Here is a 20964-nt window from a genome sequence, read left to right as displayed (position 1 = left end):
GCCAGCATCATCACTTCATACAATTTGCATATACAGCTTTGTCTGCTCTACAGGAAATGAAAGGGAACTACTTCAAATCAGCTTCAGAGCCTTAGACAGTGTATCCACATCCCCTGTCTAGAAAATTAGTTTAAAAGGGAGCTCTAAACCACCCTGTTTTGTTCAAGTTCTTCTTGAACAATGAAGGGGAACGCTATGCAAAGTACTTAACAGCTGCTGTGTAACTAGGGTTGGTGTCAGCATGACAGTCTGCCAGAGGTGGGGAGACATTACCTTAAGTCTGCTTACCTTCCTGAAGAAATTGTAGGTCTGCTAGAAGACTGAGCACCAGTTCAGAAAGGAGAAAGGAAAGGTGAGAACCTGGTACTGCAGAACGAGAGACTGCCCCAGAGGAGAAGCCCAGCAAATGCTCATGTTGCAAGGAGCACCCAGAAGAAACAACTTGCGGGTGGGAAAGCACCCAGTCATGATCGAAGCTGAGGGATGGTAATCCCTCACCTCCACAAGTGTCTCATTTGGCGCACAGCATGAAGCAACATTAACCTTTATCTTCAGTGTGCTTTCTGGCATCTCCGCAGTGACCTAATGGACTTGCATGCTCCATCAAGTAGATATGTGCCCACACATTATTTCTGCTGTAGCTGAGGGATCCCCAACAGTCTAGAGACAGTATTCAGAAGGAGAGAGGACTGCTGATCCTGGCCAGACATCCCATAACTCCAATGAGACCCAAGTGGCAGGGCCACTTCCATGAACCTACTGCTGTTGCCAGAGGGCTCTGCTGTGTGGTCGGGAAGAAAGCAGGATGTCTGAGACAACGCTAAGCAGCTCTTAACCCAGGCAGGTAACACAAGAATGCATCTGAAAGATTGAGAGACTATTATTTGCCCCAGAACTGTACGGTTAATCCCAGTCAAGGTACTGTCCAACCTTTTATTCAGCAGTAATAAAGATGTGATATAGGACTGCAGAAAAACCATCTGAGGTGAATGTGCGCCGTACAAAAGACTTAAGTGTTATGTTAAATGAGCCCACAAACACCTCCAGTGCACATCTCTCTGTAGATAGACTACCTTCAGTACAGCAACAAAGGGATGACTGTCGCTGATGGGTGTGCCAGTGTGAGGATGCATGTAAGTGAAAATGTGTGTGTCTGGCTCTATCTGTGCAAGTACGTGGGGGTGCTGTTTTTATGCCAGAAAAGTGCTTATGGCGAAAATACTCTGAAATCATACTTCAAATATAAAATCAGCAAAAGTGCACCAGAATTCTGGATGATCGCATACGTTTTGTTCCCCTGCTTTGTCAGTGCACTTGACTTAATTTTCTTCTTTCCAAAATTCTCTTTTTACCATCAGTTTTTTTCTATAAATTATTTTTCGAATGCGCAGTAAGATGCACCTCTATGCCTCTATTTTCCATTTTTTGGGGGGCGAGAACCCTGTGAATCTCCCTGTGCCTGAAAGTGTCACTCAGGCCTGTCACTTGCATGATGAATTTACTTTTGTGCCCTATCACTTCTGAAAGTCATCAGCCACCACTGATTGGTAAAACACTCACTGAGTCCAACAGCTTGGTAAACATGTTTGATTTTGTAGGTTGGGCATAAGGGTTGCAGCAGCCATGGTTTTGATGAAGTCCCTCCTACTAAGGTATGCGCATCTTGGTGACAAGGAGACGCGGCACGCAGGCAAGGTGGGCAAATACTTTGTCATTCCTGAACAGAAGGATCTGCAATGAACCAGGCACATAACCCACTGCAGGCAGCGGCCATTATTAGAGAAGTCACCTCACAACCGGTGGTATTTTTAAATCAGGTGCCAGGAAGATACCGCCATATTGCTCTCATGGTATTTAGGATTTTCCCCACAACTGTGTGAGGCTGTGGAGGAGACATGACAAATCCACATGCCCTTTGCATTAGTGGTCACTTTAATAATTCATGTCTAATAACTTGGACAAAGCCCTGAAACTGATGATAAAAGAAGTGCCTTAAACATGCTTGGGGATTTTTTCCCCAATGTCTTTAGCATTCTTTATATTGCATGCCTGATTCAGAGTCCAACACCTTGATCATAAAGGAAATACCGTCAAACCCAATCAGAAAAAGAACTGAGCAAACTCAAATACTATTCTACACATATTGCCCAATCTCAAGTGTAAATTAGCCCTATTAACAGGTGTTGGTAATGGCCTTTCTGCAGGGTCACCCCCAAACTTTTTGCTTTCCTCCTCCTTTTTTTCTAACGTCCTTTTTGCTGGCTTTAGGACTCTGCGCACTTTACCACTGCTAATCAGTGCTAAAGTGCATATGCGCTCTCCCTAAAACATGGTGACATTGGCTCATGTCCAATTGGCACGTTTAATTTACTTGTAAGTCCCTAGCAAAGTGAACTACATGTGCCCAGGGCCTGTAAATTAAATACTATTAGTGGGCCTTCAGCACTTGTTGTGCCACCCAAGTAGCCCATAACTATGTCTTAGGCCTGCCACTGAGTTTCACAGTCCACTTCGACTTGGCATTTAAAAGTACTTGCCAAGCGTTAAACTCCCCTTTTTCTACATATAAGTCACCACTAAGGTAGGCCCTGGGGAACCCATAAGTTAAGGGTGCTATGTAGGTGAAAGACAGGACATGTACCTGTGTAGTTTATAAGTCTTAGTAGGTTAAAACTCCTAAATTCGTTTTACACTGCTGGAGGCCTTTCATAGGTTAACATTAGGGCTACCCTCATATACTGTTTGAGCGGTAGGTTCTGATCTGAAAGGAGTAACAAGGTCATATTTAGTATGGTCAGGATGGTAATACAAAATCCTGCTGACTGGTGAAGTTGGATTTAATATTACTGTTTAAGAAATGCCACTTTTAGAAAGTGAGCATTTCTCTACACTTAAATTCTCTTGTGCTTTACAATCCACGTCTGGCTAGGTTAGTTGACAGCTCCCTTGTGCATTTTACTCAGACAACCCAAACACAGGATGCTCAGTCACATCTGCACACATATACATACTGAATGGGTCTTCCTGGGCTGGGAGGGTGGAGGATCTGACACTTACATTTGAAAGGACAGTGGCTTGCCCTCACACACTAGACTGCCAAACCCCCTACTGGGACCCTGGCAGACTGGAAAGAACTGAAGGGGGATCGTGGGCACTTCTAAGCCACTCTTTGAAGTCTCCCCCACTTCAAAGGCACATTTGGGTATATAAATAGGGCCTCTGACCCTACCAACTCAGACACTTCTGAGCAAGATACCACTGGTGAAGAAACTCTGAACCAGAACTTGCAACCTGCTAAGAGGAACTGCCTGGCTGCCCAAAGGACTCACCTGACTGCTTTTCTGCAAAGGACTGCTGCCCTGCTGCCTTGCTGACCCTGGCTCTGCTGAGAAGTGCTCTCCAAGGGCTTGGATAGAGCTTGCCTCCTGTTCCTTGAAGTTTCTGGACCAAAAAGACTTCATCCTACAAAGAACTCCATGTGTGGTGAAAGTTCGATGCACAGCCTGCCAGTAATGACGCACTGCCTGCATCGCGATGAAAAAATCTTTGCACGCCGAACCAGAACGACACAGCCCGGCTCCCCGAGAGGAGATCGGCGCAACCCCAGCATTGCGACTGGAACTTCGACGCACGGCCCACTGGATCAACGCATAGCTGAGCCGGAACGATGAAGCCCGACTTCCTGCGGGAAGAATTGATGGAGCGCCTGTGGTGCAACAGAAATTTCCCTGCATCGCCCACTGGATCGACACAGCTCCTGTGACTTCGTCCTGCACGCCCAGGATTTCTCTGCATCACCCCGGGGCACCTGAATATCCCGCAACCCGAAGAGGATCCAAGACAGCGCGCCGGAAATCGACGCAAAGCTTCCCTGCATGGAAAATTGACGCATCGTCTGTGTGCACCCGGAGAAACCAACGCACACCTCCCCGTTTTCCACGCATCTCCTCCTCTGCGGTCCCTTGCGGAGAATTTGAACGCAAACCAGGTACTTTGTGCCTGCAAGAGACACTTGTTGCTTTTTAAAGACTAAAGACTCTTTTTTATCATTCTCTAAAGTAATATTTCAATGTGCACTTATCAAATTTTGTTTGTCCTGCATTTATCCAGATAAATATTCTATATTTTTCTAAACACTGTGTGGTGTATTTTTGTGGTGTTATACTCTATTATTGCATGATTTATTGCACAAATACTTTACACGTTGCCTTCTAAGTTAAACCTGCCTGCTCAGTGCTAAGCTATCAAAGGGTGGGCACAGGATAATTTGGCTTGTGTGTGACTTACCCCTGGACTAGAGTGAAGATGCTTGCTTGGACAGGGGGTAACCTGACTGCCCACCAAAGACCCTATTTCTAACATTGGTGATCAGCGGTGAGGATAGGACTTGCATTTGTGCAGTGACATACAACAGCTATGTGTACACTACCTACCCACAGTTGAAGGTCAACTTGATTTTTTATCTTTTTCTGCAATTTCGTTTTCTGCCTGACATTTTTAACTAAATCCTCATTCAACATGTCTCTGGCTGGGTCTCAAGCAGGAGCTGATAATTTTGACCTAGCCAAGCTGGAGACATACATTGTTAACCAGCTGAAGGGGTTCTGCAAGGGAATAGGAGTATCTACCCACGGTGCCTCCAGAAAGGAGGAATACCGAAAGGTGCTGAGGGCCGTGGCAGAAGCCCATTCAGATGAGAATGTTGAGGAGGAGGGTCCAGAGGAGGGTCCCTCAGAGGATTTCTTGTCAGTAGTGGGGGATGTTACCCCTGAAATTGTGCCCCCTGCTAAACCAGGGAGCAGTGTCTCTAGCCATGGCCTGGCCGCAGAGGAAAGGAGGGAAGAGAGAGCGTTTCAACTGCAAATGGCAGAGTTAAACATTGAATCTGAGAGTGCAGAGGCAGCAGTTGAGAGAGCCTTAGCTGAAATAAAACTTTTGTTGGCTCATGAACTGAGTCTCAAGGAGCTGGATATTAAGGCAAGACAGTCTGAGTCCAGCAGTGATGGTGGCAGCATACATGCAGGACCTGCTGGGGAAAGCAAGGTACCCAAAAATGTATTGCCAAGTTATGTGGTGGGAGATGACATTGATAAGTGGTTGGCTGCTTATAAAGTTGCACTAAGGGCTCATAGGGTCTCTGAAGAGCAATGGGCAGCGGCCTTGTGGTGGTATGTACCAGTAGTGGGGAGTGACACACTCCTTGCATTGAATCCCAAGGATCAAAACAGATACACACCCATGAAAACTGCTTTGCTTACCAAGTTTGGGCTGACACCTGAGACGTACCGTCAGAGGTTCAAGGACAGCACCAAACTCTCCACACAGAACTGGGTACACTTTTTTGATTTCTCCAGTAAGGAACTGAATGGATGGGTGCGGGGCAGTAAAGTAGATGACTATTTGGGGTTATTTTATTTAATTCTGAGAGAGCATACGCTCAGATTTTGTTATACAGAGTTGCGCCAGCACCTGGTCGACAGTAAGCTGACTGATCCTAGAATGCTTGCTGACGAGGCGGACCTCTCAGTTAGCACCAGTGTGTCCAAAAAGGTACCTGCGAGTGACCCCAAGAAGGGTGGTTCCGGTTCCCCTCAACAAAGTGAGGGGGAGGTTAAAGATGACCCAGACAAGTCCCAGAGTAAAGGGGGAGGAAAGGGTTCCCATGCCCCATCTGAGAAACAGGGTGGTGATTCTGGTGGGCAGTGGCCCAAAGCATCCCATTCCCAACCCCACTGCTTTGAGTGTTCCCAGCTTGGACACAGGAAGGGGGACTCTGTCCAAAGAAATCACCTGCTGGTGGGACCTCTACAGGTGTGGCCAATGTGGCCTTAGGGGAAAGTAGTCCCCAGGGGCAGATCGTAGAACATGCCTTTATCTCTTTTATTTGGGAGAAAGACTCAGAGCATAAGCTGTCAGTCACTGCTCCGAGGAACACAGGGGCTAGTCTTACCATGATGGTGGAGAGACTATGTTCACCAGAGCAGTACACTGGCCAGGTGTGTAGGGTGGCTCCAGCCCATGGGGAGGATTTCTTCTGCCCCATGGCCCTCGTATCCCTGGAGTGGGGTGGGGAGGTGACCCAGAGGCAGGTCATAGTTAGTCCACAGATGCTCATTGAATGCATTCTGGGAAAGAGTAACCCCTAGTGGAAGGAGAACTGAGAGGGGTGATCCCTAAGGGTGCCCTGACAGTTCAGTTGTCTGGCAGTACCACTCCCCAGAGGAGGATATGTGAGCCCAGATGTAGGGCAAGGTGGGGAAAGACTCACCCTTGCCTCCTGTTCAGCCTCAGGGTATAGACCCTGGGCTGACTGACCAGTGTCAGGGTCCCACCCCTGAACTGGTGGGAGGTAGAATGGAGAAGGGGTACAAGACCCCTGGGACTACTGCACCCCATTCTGAGATGCCTCAGGAGCCCCTACGGAACTCCCTGCCAGCTCCAACGCTGGAGGAGAAGCTTGCCCAACGGCCCCCTCAGGGCCTCCACTTAGCAGTGGATGTTCTGTAGCCTGGCTCCTGACAGTGACAGCTGTCAGTGGCCTCTTTTGGTTGCTGTGCTTGTGGACAGAGTTTTCCCTGGGTTGGGGACAGAAGTCAGACCCAAGGCGGTGGAACGGGCCACATCACTTTGCTGGCCATTGTGGTACTGTCTGCATACTGGGATGCATCTGTGAGCAAATGCAAATTAAAGTTAGGAGCTTCAAAGATGGGGTCCTCAAATGAGAAGGGTTCCCCATGGGTCAGTTCAGTGGCCCCAGAGATTATAGACAGAGGAGCCTCACTAAGTTCAGAAAGGCGTAGAACGGTCAAGTGCCCCTGCATTAGTGGGCCACTGTCCATGTTTTATCGCCTTAAGCAGGGAAGTCCATCAGTGTGTTGATTAGCCTACCCTGGCTTTAGGGCTGGAAGGGGGATATGTTGGAAATGGCCTTTCTGCAGGGTCACCACCAAACTTTTTGCCTTCCTCCTTCTTTTTTTCGGACCTCATTTTTGCTGGCTTTAGGACTCTGCGCACTTTACCACTGCTAATCAGTGCTAAAGTGCATATGCCTTCTCCCTAAAACATGGTGACATTGACTCATACCCAGTTGGCATATTTAATTTACTATTAAGTCCCTAGCAAAGTGCACTACATGTGCTCAGGGCCTGTAAATTAAATACTACTAGTGGGCCTGCAGCACTGGTTGTGCCACCCACGTAAATAGCCCATAATTATGTCAAGGCCTGCCACTGCAAGGCCTGTGTGTGTAGTTTCACTGCCACTTCGACTTGGCATTTGAAAGTACTTGCCAATCCTTAAACTCTCCTTTTTCTACATATAAGTCACCACTAATGTAGGCCCTAGGTAACCCATAGGGTAGGGTGCTATGTAGCTGAAAGACAGGACATGTACCTGTGTAGTTTATATGTCCTGGTAGTGTAAAACTCCTAAATTCGTTTTACACTGCTGTGAGGCCTGCTCCTTTCATAGGCTAACAGTAGGGCTACCCTCATATACTGTTTGAGTGGTAGATTCTGATCTGAAAGGAGTAACAAGGTCATATTTAGTATGGCCAGAATGGTAATACAAAATCCTGCTGACTGGTGAAATTGGATTTAATATTACTGTTTAAGAAATGCCACTTTTAGAAAGTGAGCATTTCTCTACACTTAAATCCTCCTGTGCCTTACAATCCACATCTGGCTAGGTTAGTTGACAGCTCCCTTGTGCATTTTACTCAGACAACCCCAAACACAGGATGCTCAGTCACACCTGCACACATCTGCATACTGAATGGGTCTTCCTGGGCTGGGAGGGTGGAGGCTCTGACACTTACATCTGAAAGGAAAGTGTCCTGCCCTCACACAGTGGACTGCCAAACCCCTTACTGGGACCCTGGCAGACAGGATGGAACTGAAAGGGGACCTTATGGACTTCTAAGCCAGTCTTTGAAGTCTCCCCCACTTCAAAGGCAAATTTGGGTATTTAAACAGGGCCTCTGACCCTACCAACTCAGACACTTCTGCACAAGATACCACTGGTGAAGAAACTCTGAACCAGAACCTGTCACCTGCCAAGAGGAACTGCCTGGCTGCCCAAAGGACTCACCTGACTGCTTTTCTGCAAAGGACTGCTGCCCTGCTGTTACCCCGCTGCCTTGCTGCCCTCTGGCTCTGCTGAGAAGTGCTCTCCAAGGGCTTGGGTAGAGCTTGCCTCCTATTCCTAGAAGTCTCAGGACTAAAAAGACTTTATCCTGCAAAGAACTCCTTGTGCAGCGATAATTCGACGTACAGCCTGCCAGAAACGATGCACAGCCAGCATTGCAGTGAGACAATCACCGCACCCTGAACCAGAACGACGCAGCCCGGCTCCCCGAGAGGAGATCGACGCAGCACCAGCATTGTGACCGGAACTTAGACGCACTGCCCACTGGATCGATGCATTCCTGAGCCAGAATGACACAGCCCAAGTTCCTGCAGGAAGAATCGACACAACGCCTGCTGTGCGACAGAAATTTCCCTACCAGATCAACGCAGCTACGGTGACTTCGTCCTGCACGCCCAGGATTTATCCGCATCATCCCCGGGGCGTCTGAATACCCCGCAACCCGAAGAGGATCCAAGACAGCGTGCCGGAAATTGACGCAAAGCCTTCCCTGCATGGAAAATTATCGATGCATCGTCTGTGTGCGCCCAGAGAAACAGACGCACACCTTCCTGTTTTCCACGCATCCCCTCCTCTGCGGTCCCTTGCAGAGAATTTGAAAGCAAACCAGGTGCTTTGTGCTTGCAAGAGACACTTGTTGCTCTTTAAAGACTAAAGACTGTTTTTATCATTCTCTAAAGTAATATTTCAATGTGTACTCATCATATCTTGATTGTTTTGACCTGCATTCATCCAGATAAATATTCTACATTTTTCTAAACACTGTGTGGTGTATTTTTGTGGTGTTATACTGTGTTATTGCATGATTTTTTGCGAAAATACTTTACACATTGCCTTCTAACTTAAGCCTGACTGTTCAGTGCAAAGCTACCAGAGGGTGGGCACAGGATAATTTGGATAGTGTGTGACTTACCCTGACTAGAGTGAGGGTCTTTGCTTGGACAGTGGATAACCTGACTGCCCACCAAAGACCCCATTTCTAACAACAGGCAACAACGGTAAACAGGGATGATCTTCTTAAAACGATCCTGACGTTCAATGGCACAAATAATCACAATACTCACTTAAAAAAACAAGTGTAATGGATAAGTTTCTCAGGACAAGCTCTGGAATACATCAAGTCCTTCCTATATGATCAAGGTGGGTTTCCTCAAATTGTCAATGAAAAGAGTCACTGCTGAGTTTTGCTTTTCAGTGTCGTCAATATGCTACCTCTACTTCTTGATTTTTGATTTAGATATAGACTGTTGTTTTGTTGATGAATGTGTTGATCTGCCAGTTCTGTCAGGAGGGTGAGAAGAGACATACCTTGGTCCTAGTGAGGACATCTCTGAGCTTTACATGTAGCCTACAACTGATCCTCATGTGCTAGAGATGTTGCTGGTGAATCAATAAGCATTATGTATTCATTATGACAGCCCAGCTTAGTTATTGAGCACGGTGGACATTTTTACAGTCACTCTGCAGGGTGCCCAGGGATCCAGACAGTTACCCCTCCTTTTACATATGTATATGCATTTCTCATAACACATGCAAGTCACATGAAATCACTTTTTAATTTTCACCCGAAGGGTACAGCCATTTGGTTTAATAAAATACGGAACTTAATATATAACACTGTCAAAATAAGATGTATTAATAGAAACTACCTTCATTATCTTGGGATCGATTAGGGACCAGTGAGTAGGGGTAGAGAGCTCTTCAGATTCACCATCATATTTCTCTTCTTCTTCCTAATGTAAAGTTAAAAAAAATTCTATTAAGGTAGGAAAACATATGTATGTTGCTGTTGTTCCGTGCAAGTAGCAAGTCACAACCGTCTGCCAGATTTCCTTCACCTAAAGGTACTGTTTAGAAACATTCAGACATTCAGTACACTGATCGAAATGCCAGTTATCAGTCATTCAAAGCAAGATCTGAGAAGCGAAAGGCAATGAATCTTGCAGCACAAACATACGAAAGAAATACAATTTGGGGATTTAATGGCATTGGAGATGTCCATCTACAAGACAATGTCGAATCTTGCTCTTAACTAAACCACCCAACTTTTTTTTATTATTCTGTCCTAAACATTACCAAAACGCAGAATCGTCATGTGATAACATGAGGAAACCCCCCCTTGTATTGTGTTTCAAATGCAACACTTACATGTACTAAGTGAAACAACTATCTTTTTAGGTGCAGAAAGTTCAGACATTTATACTGAACTCCATTCAAATAGTGCGAGGTTTTAGAATCTAGCATTGTAGTGGGAAGCTTGGGTCACTAAGCAGAATTTAGCACAATTTACTCTGTGAGTATTTAAAGTTAGTATATGCAACAGATAATATTTACTATGCTGCTAAAAGCGGGTTTACCAGTCAGTGTATAGCAGTTATATTCCTCATGTGTGTTTGCAATAAAGGTGTATGGTGTACTCTTTGTGTCTGTGCTCCTGTGCCTGTAGAAAGCAGAAATAGAAAAAAAGGGATTAGCATTCAGTGCCTGTTCTCCATCAGCTTCTTTGCGATCACCCTGAAGCTTCTCGATCAGCTGCTGCTTGTATCCTCGGGAAAGGATTTCCCACTCTGAGCGGGTGGGAAGGCAATGCCAAACATCCGGGAAAAATAAAACCACTGTCTCCACATGAGCTGGAACTGTACGCCCCTTGTGGGTCTCCTCAGGGCGAAGGTAGCGAATCTCTGCAAAACGGTACCTATTGCAAGGGAAGAAGCATGTTGGAAAAGAAAATTCTATAACATTTTTAAGATCCTAGTTCACTAGAATATCAAGAAAAACAGATGTTGGTACAAGAGCTTGAATCATGTCTACAAAAATACATTTATTAATGTAATGCTATTGTTTCTCTAGATGCAAATTTCCAAAATGTATAATCGTGGTGGATTTTTCTTTTATGCAGTAAACCTATTTAATTGATGTTTGAAAGGATTTAATTCAATTCATACAGCGATATCACATGGTACAATTATCCGAATGATTGTATAATGGGTCCATAACATGTTATTACAAATCTAGAGAAAATATAGCAAGATTATTAATAGTTCCAACTGCTTGATAAATACAATCCACAAGTTATTTCTGACGACTTTCAGCTAAGCTTGAAATGAAGAAAAATATATATTAAGGCAAAGTGGTTGTGCAGTAAATATCGAAGCCTAAATGAGTCACTATTTTCAATTTATTTGGCACCCAATAAATACATTCCAGATTATCACCCTTCAGCTTACATAGTTTAACTGCAAAAAAGAATGCTGCTGACAAACTAAAAATATATTAAAGAGGTTTAGATTTTCTCTGATTACTTTACTTACCACTGTGTGCACAAACTTAAGTCAATTCCTGTCAGAGCCTTACAACAACGGATAGCAGTCTTAATTAACACTGACTGATTCTTCTCTGGATCGGGGCCATCTAATGAGGGAGACCAGTGCCCTCCGATAGCCATTGCCTCGTCTCTCCCTTTCATACCAACTAAAAACTAAAAAAAAAAAAAAAAAAAAATGAGTAAATTCAAGTGAATGTTTGAGATGTAAAACAAATGTACACACAGAAAGAACAATCGTAAATGCTTGAATGTCAATCTTCCGTATGTGTTTTACCGCTGGATAGAAAGGGAACAGATACAAAAGAAACCCAGGCCTTTTTTGGGAGGCTGAGCTCTGAAAGGTAGATAGTATTTATTCCAGAGATACGAACACTCCTCAGAAGGAAAAGTGTACAGTAAAGGGAAAATGTTACTTACACTGTAACCATAAGATTGTAGATTGCAGTGCTGTAGTCTCACATGCTCTGCATACTACTGCCATCTATTGTTTGGCGCAGACATTTTCTCGAGATATCTTGTGACTCCTTTCTTAGCCCACAGGGAACAAGGGCAAAGACTTCGAATCAGATTGATTCACCTCTGATTGTGACTGATTTAGGTGGAGTGTAATGAAAAAAAACAAAAAATGTAATGTCTGTGTACTGTGATTCATCAACGCTAAGTATCTTGGATCAAAGTTCACTTGGGAAAAGGCTGGAGGAAGCAAATAAATCAACACTACTACAAGCTACAAACAGATGGTTACAGGGTAAGTAAAACTGCACGTTAATGGCATGTGCTGCTGTAGCCATGCATGCTCTGTATAGATTATGAAGCAGTGTCTTCTATAAATGGTCGCTAGCGAGCTGATGCTGTGGATGTTTGGAAAAAGGTTCTCGTCATAGGCTATCCAACTAAAGGTTACAAACATACAAGTTACTTACCTTCAGTAACGATGTATCTGGTAGAGACATATGCTAGTTGCAGATTCTGTACCTTTTGATTCCTTACCTTTTGCATTCCCCCAGGTATCACTGGATCGGGAGACTTTGGGGGTTATTACAACTTTGGAGGAGGTGTTAATCCATCCCAAAAGTGACGGTAAAGTGACGGATATACCACCAGCCGTATTACGAGTTCCATAGGATATAATGGACTCGTAATACGGCTGGTGGTATATCCGTCACTTTACCGTCACTTTTGGGACGGATTAACACCTCCTCCAAAGTTGTAATATCCCCCTTTGTCTTTGATTAGTAACTCTTTGCGCCATAAGGTGACGTTGGTCGACTCCGCGGGCATCGGTGGCGTTGTGTTCGCCGTGATGACATCACAGTTATATATAGGTGCCACCCCGGCGCGCTGACGTCAGTTTCTTTTCACGACTTTCCACTCCAGAAGCGCAGAGCCATGAGGAACACTGATAGTGGTGCGCCAAAACTAGAGCCCTTTAAGGAAAGTTCCTGCCCCTAGAAATCAGTGTGCAGAGTGGGGAGGATGGGTGGGTTGGTAAGTAATCTGCAACTAGAATATGTCTCTACCAGATCTATCGTTATCGAAGGTAAGTGACTTGTACATCTGATAGAGACTTCTAGTTGCAGATTCCATACCTTTTGAATTGATACCAGAGCAATAACATCCCTGGAGGTGGGCTGAGAACCAAGATCACACAAGGAAGTTCTGTAAGACAGAACGACCAAAGTAGCCGTCCCTACGGATCTGATTCTCAAGGCAGAGGTGCTTGGTGAACGTGCAGATATGCCCACGTGGCTGCCTGACAGATATCCAGGACTGGAATGCCTCATGCTAACACTGGGGTAGCTGCAGTTGCTCTGGTTGATTGAGCTCACAAGCCCTTTGGGGGTTGCTTCTTTGCCAAAGCGTAGCAAATTTTGATGCATAGGAGGACCCATCATGAGACGGTTCTCTTTTACACCGCCTTCCCTTTCTTCACCCCCACATATCCTACAAAGAGTTGATCGTCCATCCGGAAGTCTTTAATACGATCAAGGTAGAACGGGATCCCTCTTTTTGGGTCCAGGCGGCGGAGTCTCTCCTCCCCATGTGAGGGTGGGAAAAAAGTAGGCAAGGTGATGGATTGACCTACATGGAAGGGTGTTACTACTTTAGGGAGAAAAGAAGCCCTAGTGCGGAGTACCACTTTGTCAGGATGTAATGCCATAAAAGGTGGTTTAGATGACAGAGCTTGGAGCTCACTTACCATGTGAGCAGATGTTATGGCAACCAAGAAGGCAGTCTTGATGGTTAGGAGCCGTAAAGGGCAGCTATGAAGCGGCTCGAATGGAGTGCACATCAGATATGTTAGGACTACATTTAGATCCCATTGGGGCATGATAAATGGGATAGGTGGGAAGAGATGTGTGAGGCCTTAGAGAAACCTCCAGACAATGGGAGATGTGAATAAAGAAGGTTGGTCAAGTATTCTCAGGAAGGCAGAGATAGCAGAAACAAAGCCCTGGAGGGTGCCTAAGGCAGAGAGACCAAAGAGCAGATCTTCAGAAAGATGTGCACAGAGAGGATCAACAGATTTGTCGATACACCATGCCACAAATGTTTACTAACAACAGGCGTATACCATTTTGGTGGAGAGATGCCTGGCTGGAAAGATGACATTACAGACTTCTGGTGGAAGGTTAAAAGCCATCAACTGACGCCGCTCCATCTCCACGCAAGGAGGCGGAGAGTGGACAGGTTCAGGTGGATGACCATCCCCTGCTGCTGTGACAGAAGATCCTCCCGAATGGGCAGTCTGATCAGAGGAGCTATGGCCATGCTCAAGAGATCGGGATACCAACCTCTTTGTGCCCAGTCCGGAGCCACCAGGATAACTTGGGCCCGGTCTTGCCTGATCTTCTTCACAACTCTGGGCAGAAGAAGCATGGGTGGAAAGGCATACAGGAGGTCTGAGCTCCACGCGAGATGAAAAGTGTTGCAGAGCGAGTGGCACCTTGGAAACTCCAACACGAAAAACAGCTGATATTGCACATTCTCTGCGAAGGCGAAGCGATCTAACCAAGGCTCTTTCCACTGCTAAGAGAGACCTTGCATCACCTCCAGATGGAGACTGATCAACTATGCATCGTCTGCTCTGGCGTTCAAAGAGCCGCCAGATGTTGAACCACAAGGGAAATGCCCTGATGTTCCAGCCAAGTCCAGAGACGAAGAGCCTCTTGACAAAGAGTCCATGACCCCAGTCCGCCTTGTTTGTTGCAGTACCACATGGCGGTGGTGTTGTCGGTGAACACTTGCACTGCTTTCCCTTTGAGAGAGGGAAGAAATGCTTTCAATGCTAGTCAATTCGCCCGGCACTCCAATACAGTGATATGAAGCCCGGATTTTGCTGGAGACCAGAGGCCTCTGATCTCTTCCTCTCCCATGTGGCCGCCCCATCCCAGTAGTGACGCATCTGTCACTACTGTGAGGTCTGGTTGGGGAAAGGACAGGGATCTGCCCTTGACCCAATCTTGATTTGTTAGCCACCACTGAAGATCTTTCGCAGTTCCTTCCGAGATCTGGACTTTGTCGGAGAGTCTCCCCTGATGCTGCACCCACTGGAACTTCAGGTGCCACTGCAGAGCCCACATATGCCATCTAGCCTTTTGAACCAGTAGGATGCAGGAGGCCACAAGGCCCAGCAGCATCAGAGTCATTCCCACCAAAATCCGTGACTCGCTTTTCAGGAGGATAAGCCCGAACCTGCACTGTACCCAGAACAGGTCCTATGAAAGGGAGCGTCTGAGAAGGAGTCACGTGTGACTTCAGCATGTTTATAGTGAGCCCCAGTGAATGCAAGAGGTTCGCCGTAGTCGGGAAGTGGGAGATGACTTTCTGGGGCGTATCCGCCTTCAACAGCCAGTCGTCGAGGTAGGGGAAGACTGGGACCCATAACCCGCGCAGATGAGCTGAAACTACTACCATTGCCTTCGTGAACACCCGAGGGGTGCTGGTAAGGCCAAAAGGGAGCATGGTGAACTGAAAGTGCTCATAGCCTACCATGAATCTTATGTAATGTCTGAGGGCCAGCAAGACAGGGATGTGGAAGTATGCGTCCTGCATGTCCAAAAATACCACCCAGTCTCACGGGTCCAGGGCAGTTAAGACCTAAACCAATGTGAGCATCTTGAACTCCTCCTTTTTAAAGACGAGATTGAGGGACCGAAGATCTAAGATAGGACGAAGGCCCTAGTCCTCCTTTGGCACTAGAAAGTAGGGGGAATAACAACCACGACCTACTTCTGACACAGGGACCCTCTCTGTAGCTCCTTTGGCTAAAAGAGCTTTGACTTCCTCACAGAGAAGTGCCACATGATCCTCCGATATGTGGTCGAATGAAGGTGGCATGGCTGGAGGAGAAATTTCGAAAAGGAGGGAGTAGCCCTTCCGAACAATCTGGAGGACCCACCTGTCTGTGGTAATGCATTTCCAGTGGGGCAGATGATGGCGAACCCTGCCGCTAACTGGTTCCAGGTGTTCCAATAGACTAGGAAGGTTTGGAGGCTGAAGAGGGAGGTGGGAGTGGACTGGGCAACCCGTGGGGCCCTGATCCCCGAGATCGTGGGATCCCGCATCCATGGCCGCGCAGGGGCTGTTCTAGAATGCGCGGTTCGATGGCTCAGTGGAAAAGAACGCAGTTGGGTGCCCCTTCCAAACCCTCTGAAGGGACCTATGCCATCAAAGGGCACGTCCATCAGCACTTGCTGGATATCCCCCAAGAAGCCAGATGTTCTCAGCCAGACGTGATGTCTTAATTCCACCGTCGATGCAACCGATCTGCCTAGAGAGTCGGTCGTATCCAGTCCACAGCGAATGATGAACTTGGCTGCATCTCTTCCATCTGCGAGCGCTTGTGAGAGGACAGTCCAGGCCTTTTCCCGAACTGTAGGCAGCACCTGCGCAACCGTATCCCAGTGAGTATGGGAATAGCGGCCCAAAAGGCATGCGGTATTCACGGACCGCAGCACTAGACCGGCAGAAGAAAACATTTTCTTCCCCAAATTATTCTGTCTTTTTGATCACCTATCTGGGGGGGCAGTAGGGATTGCGCCACAGGAAGAAGAAGAGGAAGCCTGAATCACAAGGCTCTCAGGTATGGGGTGTTGGGTGAGGAACTTCGGGACTGTTGGCGCAGGCCGATGGCAGTGGGCAATCGTCCTATCAACAGGAGCTCCTGTGCTGGGTCTGGACCAAGTACCCAAAAGGACATCGGTCAGTGCCTCATTAAAAGGGAGAAGGGGTTCTGATGTGGAACACCCCAACTGAAGCACGTCGGTTAGGATATTAGGCCTAACCTCCACAAAAGGTAGCTCGCGGTCCAAGACCTCAGCCGCCCTTTCTCATCACCATGGAGTATGTGGCGCCCTCCTCTGTAGCCACGTTAGGGGGAGAGAGCATACCAGTGTCAGGGGAGGTGTCCAGACCACTCACTGGCATCACCCAAATCCTGCACCCAGTCCATTTGGGGGTCAATCTGCTACTCTAAAGGGTCCAGCAGCCCCTCTAAACTCTCCCCACATCTAAACCCATATTTATAAAGGTTTGGATCAAACCTGGGCCCAGGTGAGCCCATAGAGAACGGAATCAGCGTTGAGCGACGTCGTTCCGGCTTTGGGTCGAAGGTTATGAGAATAGGATCGATGTCGATTGTGGAGCCACCCGACGTCGGGACCGTTGACGTCTGACCAGACGCCGGGGGAGCGTCATTGTGGCACGACCGCCGTCGGGGCGATTCCGAAATTGGATCTGGAGGAGCCCTCTGGAGTCGTGGCCGAAGCAGACGACTTCAAACCCGAGGGGGGCCTCACAGACTCATCTGTGCCTGAGGGCACTGAGGGTTGGTTGGTCTGTCCAAAAATGAGGCGCATTGCTTCATAAAACTCTTTGAGCTGGGCAGGGGTGGCTCCATCTCCCGGGAAGTCGGGGAAGCACAGGGCAGACCCAGGTGGAGGCTCCGAGGACAGAGGCCTAGAGCATTGACGGTCTTCCCACGCTGGGGTGACGGGGTGAAATTGAAGAATGTTTGTTCTTCTTCGACTTCTTTTTCTTATGACCCGAATGTCCTGATGACTTCGAGGACGAAGAGTGGTGGTGACTCGCGGCCGGTCTCGAGACCTTCCTCTCTAACGAGACGGGAGGCGAGCGTCGGGCCACCATAAGCTTTAGGGACCGCTCCCTCAAAGCTTTGGGGTTCATGGCCCGACAATCGGAGCATGACTTTGGGTTGTAATCTTGGTCCAGGCACCAAAGACACATGAGGTGCGGATCCGTCACCGACATCATTCGGTGACAGGAGTCACAGGGCTTGAAACCGGTCTTGTGGGACATCCCTCGACCTTCCACGACTTCTTAAAAAATCATCGACAAAAATGTCGTAGAAGTCAAAAAGTGACTGAGGTAGCTCTTCTCCGGATCGGCACGTAGGCTGGCGCAGAAAGAAAAGTACTGATGTCAGCGCACCCAGGTGGCGCCTATATACAACTGCGACGTCATCACGGCAAACACGACGCCACTGACACCAGAGGAGTCGACCAATGATATCTAACGGCACGCAGAGGTACTGCTCAAAGAAAAAGTCTCCGGAACCAGTCTGACGCCTAGGGGAATTCAAAAGGTAAGGAATCAAAAGGTACGGAATCTGCAACTCGAAGTCTCTATCAGATGGGTGTGAATATTCACACAAAAGTGCTTTGTGAACGTGTGTGGAACAAGTATCTGCTAAAGGAATGTTTCCTAAGAAGGCCACAGTAACCCCTTCTTCTAAGTGGAATGTGCCCTAGCCACTAAAGGCACTGGGCTTAGCGCTAGGGCAGCTTGTTTGTATACACCGCATCTGGCAACGCCAGCATTAGAAATTGCAAAAGTGTAGCAGCTCAAAAGTAGGTCATATAAGGCCTATTAAGAGTGTATTAAGTTTCCAGGAAGGTGCTGGAGGTACTTTTCAGAATAACTCTCTTGTGTGCCTTCATGAAGGCCTTGCAGTAGGTATTTTGAATAGGGACAAGTGTTCCCTGTTTTGCATGTGTGCTGCCACTGCAGCTAAACGTAATCAAATTATTTTTGAAGGCGCAGTAAGTAGCAAATAATATTGTGCATTAATGCTTTAAATGGATCTGTTTTCCTAAACAGGACTGAATACAACTTTTCCACTTTGCAGCATAAACAAGTATGCGAGGTGGGCTTCACTGCCTCGCAGAGAATTTGCATACACTTCAGGAGGATGAGGTATCCAAACATTGGGACCTTACGTCCCAAAACACTAGATGGGCGTCTGAACTGACCTTGATGTTGAGTTAGGAGGTTTGGTCTCGACAATAGTTTTTTATGTGTGCTGTGCAGTCATATACAGCAGTATCAAATACGATGGATGACTTGGCTAAAGTTGGTACAACCAGAATTAGGGTCAAGGATATTTGCTTCATTTCCTCACAAAATATAGGATCAGAGAAGTGGAGGAAAAGAGCAAGAAAATCCCCATGAACAATTCATCCACAGTGCATTGTTCTGGCAATGTAGGGAGCTGGAGGCGAAGTTGGACCATTTGGTGCTTTCTACAGTGATGAATAGGTGTGCTCATGTTTTTTTTAAAGTACCTTTAATGTACATCAGAACTGATTTCCGATTTGGTGACTTCAGTGTTTCCGCTGCTTAAATGGTCAAAAAGGTTGTTGACCACCCCAGCCAAATGTCCCGTAAGGACCTGAATGTGATTCCAACTGGCCCAATGCTATGTCCTTTGGGCTAGTGCTGGGAGCTGAGGAGAGTGAAAATGTACTTCAGTTCAGAGCTATGTTACGTCCACCACCACCCATGGACACTCGCAGGTACTGAAACACCGTCCCACAGAAGATAATGGAGGAAGGGACTTAAAATAGAACCCCATACAAAATAATGTTAATACAAACACACTAAGTTTAAAATATATTACCTATCAACAGTCGCTACTAGGTAGCCAAAGATAGGACCATGGTGCCATAGAAAAAACGTTTTTGACTTGCCAATATCTTTAGCGCCGTTTGACGAATCTTCATGAAATGTCCCCAAAAAGTTTTGTGCTGATTCTTGTTGCACACAGAAAGTTTTAGGGGTGATCCATGAAGCCCGGGTTGAGAAAAAAAAATCTGAAAAAAGTTGCGTTTCCCATGTTAATTCCCATAGGATGTTTAGACACTATACAGCCCGAACCGCTAGACAAAATGACACCAAATTTGGCAGAAAGCTTGCTTTCAGTTCGCAGATTGTGCTTTCAGTTATTTGGTGTAAATCTGTTCAGTAGCTCTTAAGAAATTTAGGGAAATACAAATTTGTATATCTCTGGCCGCGGCGAATTCGCAATTAGTTCGCACAAATTCACAAATTTTCATGAATGCACATACAAAAAGAAGCAATATAATTGGCTGACTGCAACCAGACTAGAAAGTTGTGGCCACCATTTTATTTCACAGGACACGGTCCCCAGGGGTGAAAATCCTAACTGAAAGTGACATAAGGGGTTAGGGTGAAGGTACCCTGACCCCAGGAGTGTGATATAGGTGTGTTTTAGGGGGAAATTATGGGGTTAAAATAATTTTGCTTCACTGTAGGAAAATGGCCCTTGTTGCAGTTACCCCCCCCCCACACTTTTTGCCTAATATTGATGCTGACTTGACTGAGAGCGTGCTCGGACCCTGCTAACCAGGCCCCAGCACCACTGTTTTTTCACTAAAAATTTACCATTGTTTCCACAATTGGCATACCCCTGTCACACAGATAAGTCCCTTGGAAGAGTTAACAGTGGTACCAAGGGCCCTGTGACCATAGAAGGTCCCTAAGGGCTGCAGCATGTGTGGTGCCACCCTAAGGGACCCCTCACCTAGCACATGCACACTGCCATTGCAGACTCTGGGGGTCATTACGACCCTGGCGGAACAAGTCCGCCAGGGCCGTGGGACGCGGTGGCACCGCCGACAGGCCGGCGGTGCCCCGCGGGGCATTCTGACCGCGGCGGCTCAGCCGCGGTCAGAGAAGGGAAACCGGCGGTCTCCCGCCGGTTTCCCGCTGCCCCAAAGGAATCCTCCAAGCCGGCGCAGCATGCTGCGCCGGCATGGGGATTCCGACTCCCCCTCCCGCCATCCAGTTCCTGGCGGTTCTCCCGCCGGGAACCGGATGGCGGGAGGGGGAGTCGCGGGGCCCCTGGGGGCCCCTGCCGTGCCCATGCCTATGGCATGGGCACGGCAGGGGCCCCCGTAAGAGGGCCCCTAAAAGTATTTCAGTGTCTGCAAAGCAGACACTGAAATACGCGACGGGTGCAACTGCACCCTTCGCACCTTCCCACTCCGCCGGCTCTATTACGAGCCGGCGTCATCGTGGGAAGGGAGTTTTCCCCTGGGCTGGCGGGCGGTCTTGTGAAGACCGCCCGCCAGCCCAGGGGAAAACTCGGAATACCCTCCGCGGTCTTACGACCGCGGAGCGGTATTTCGGAGGGGGGAAGCCTGGCGGGCGGCCTCCGCCGCCCGCCAGGC

General features: G+C 47.4%; 1 protein-coding gene across 4 annotated transcripts in view; it reads right to left on the bottom strand.

Annotated features, from left to right (window-relative positions):
• Nucleotides 1-20964, bottom strand: part of CCAR1 (cell division cycle and apoptosis regulator 1) — a 1667827-nt gene that overhangs the window by 888767 nt on the left and 758096 nt on the right. For all 4 annotated transcript variants that reach the window (XM_069240502.1, XM_069240501.1, XM_069240500.1 and 1 more), the window contains 3 exons: nt 11457-11623; nt 10630-10840; nt 9795-9878 (listed from right to left, as the gene is read on the bottom strand). In XM_069240502.1, coding sequence (XP_069096603.1) covers nt 9795-9878; nt 10630-10840; nt 11457-11623 — 462 coding nt within the window. The remainder of the gene's footprint in view (nt 1-9794; nt 9879-10629; nt 10841-11456; nt 11624-20964) is intronic.

This window comes from Pleurodeles waltl, chromosome 6, assembly GCF_031143425.1.
Source record: "Pleurodeles waltl isolate 20211129_DDA chromosome 6, aPleWal1.hap1.20221129, whole genome shotgun sequence".
NCBI classification, from domain to species: domain Eukaryota; kingdom Metazoa; phylum Chordata; class Amphibia; order Caudata; family Salamandridae; genus Pleurodeles; species Pleurodeles waltl.
This window is presented reverse-complemented; position numbering and strand designations above follow the sequence as displayed.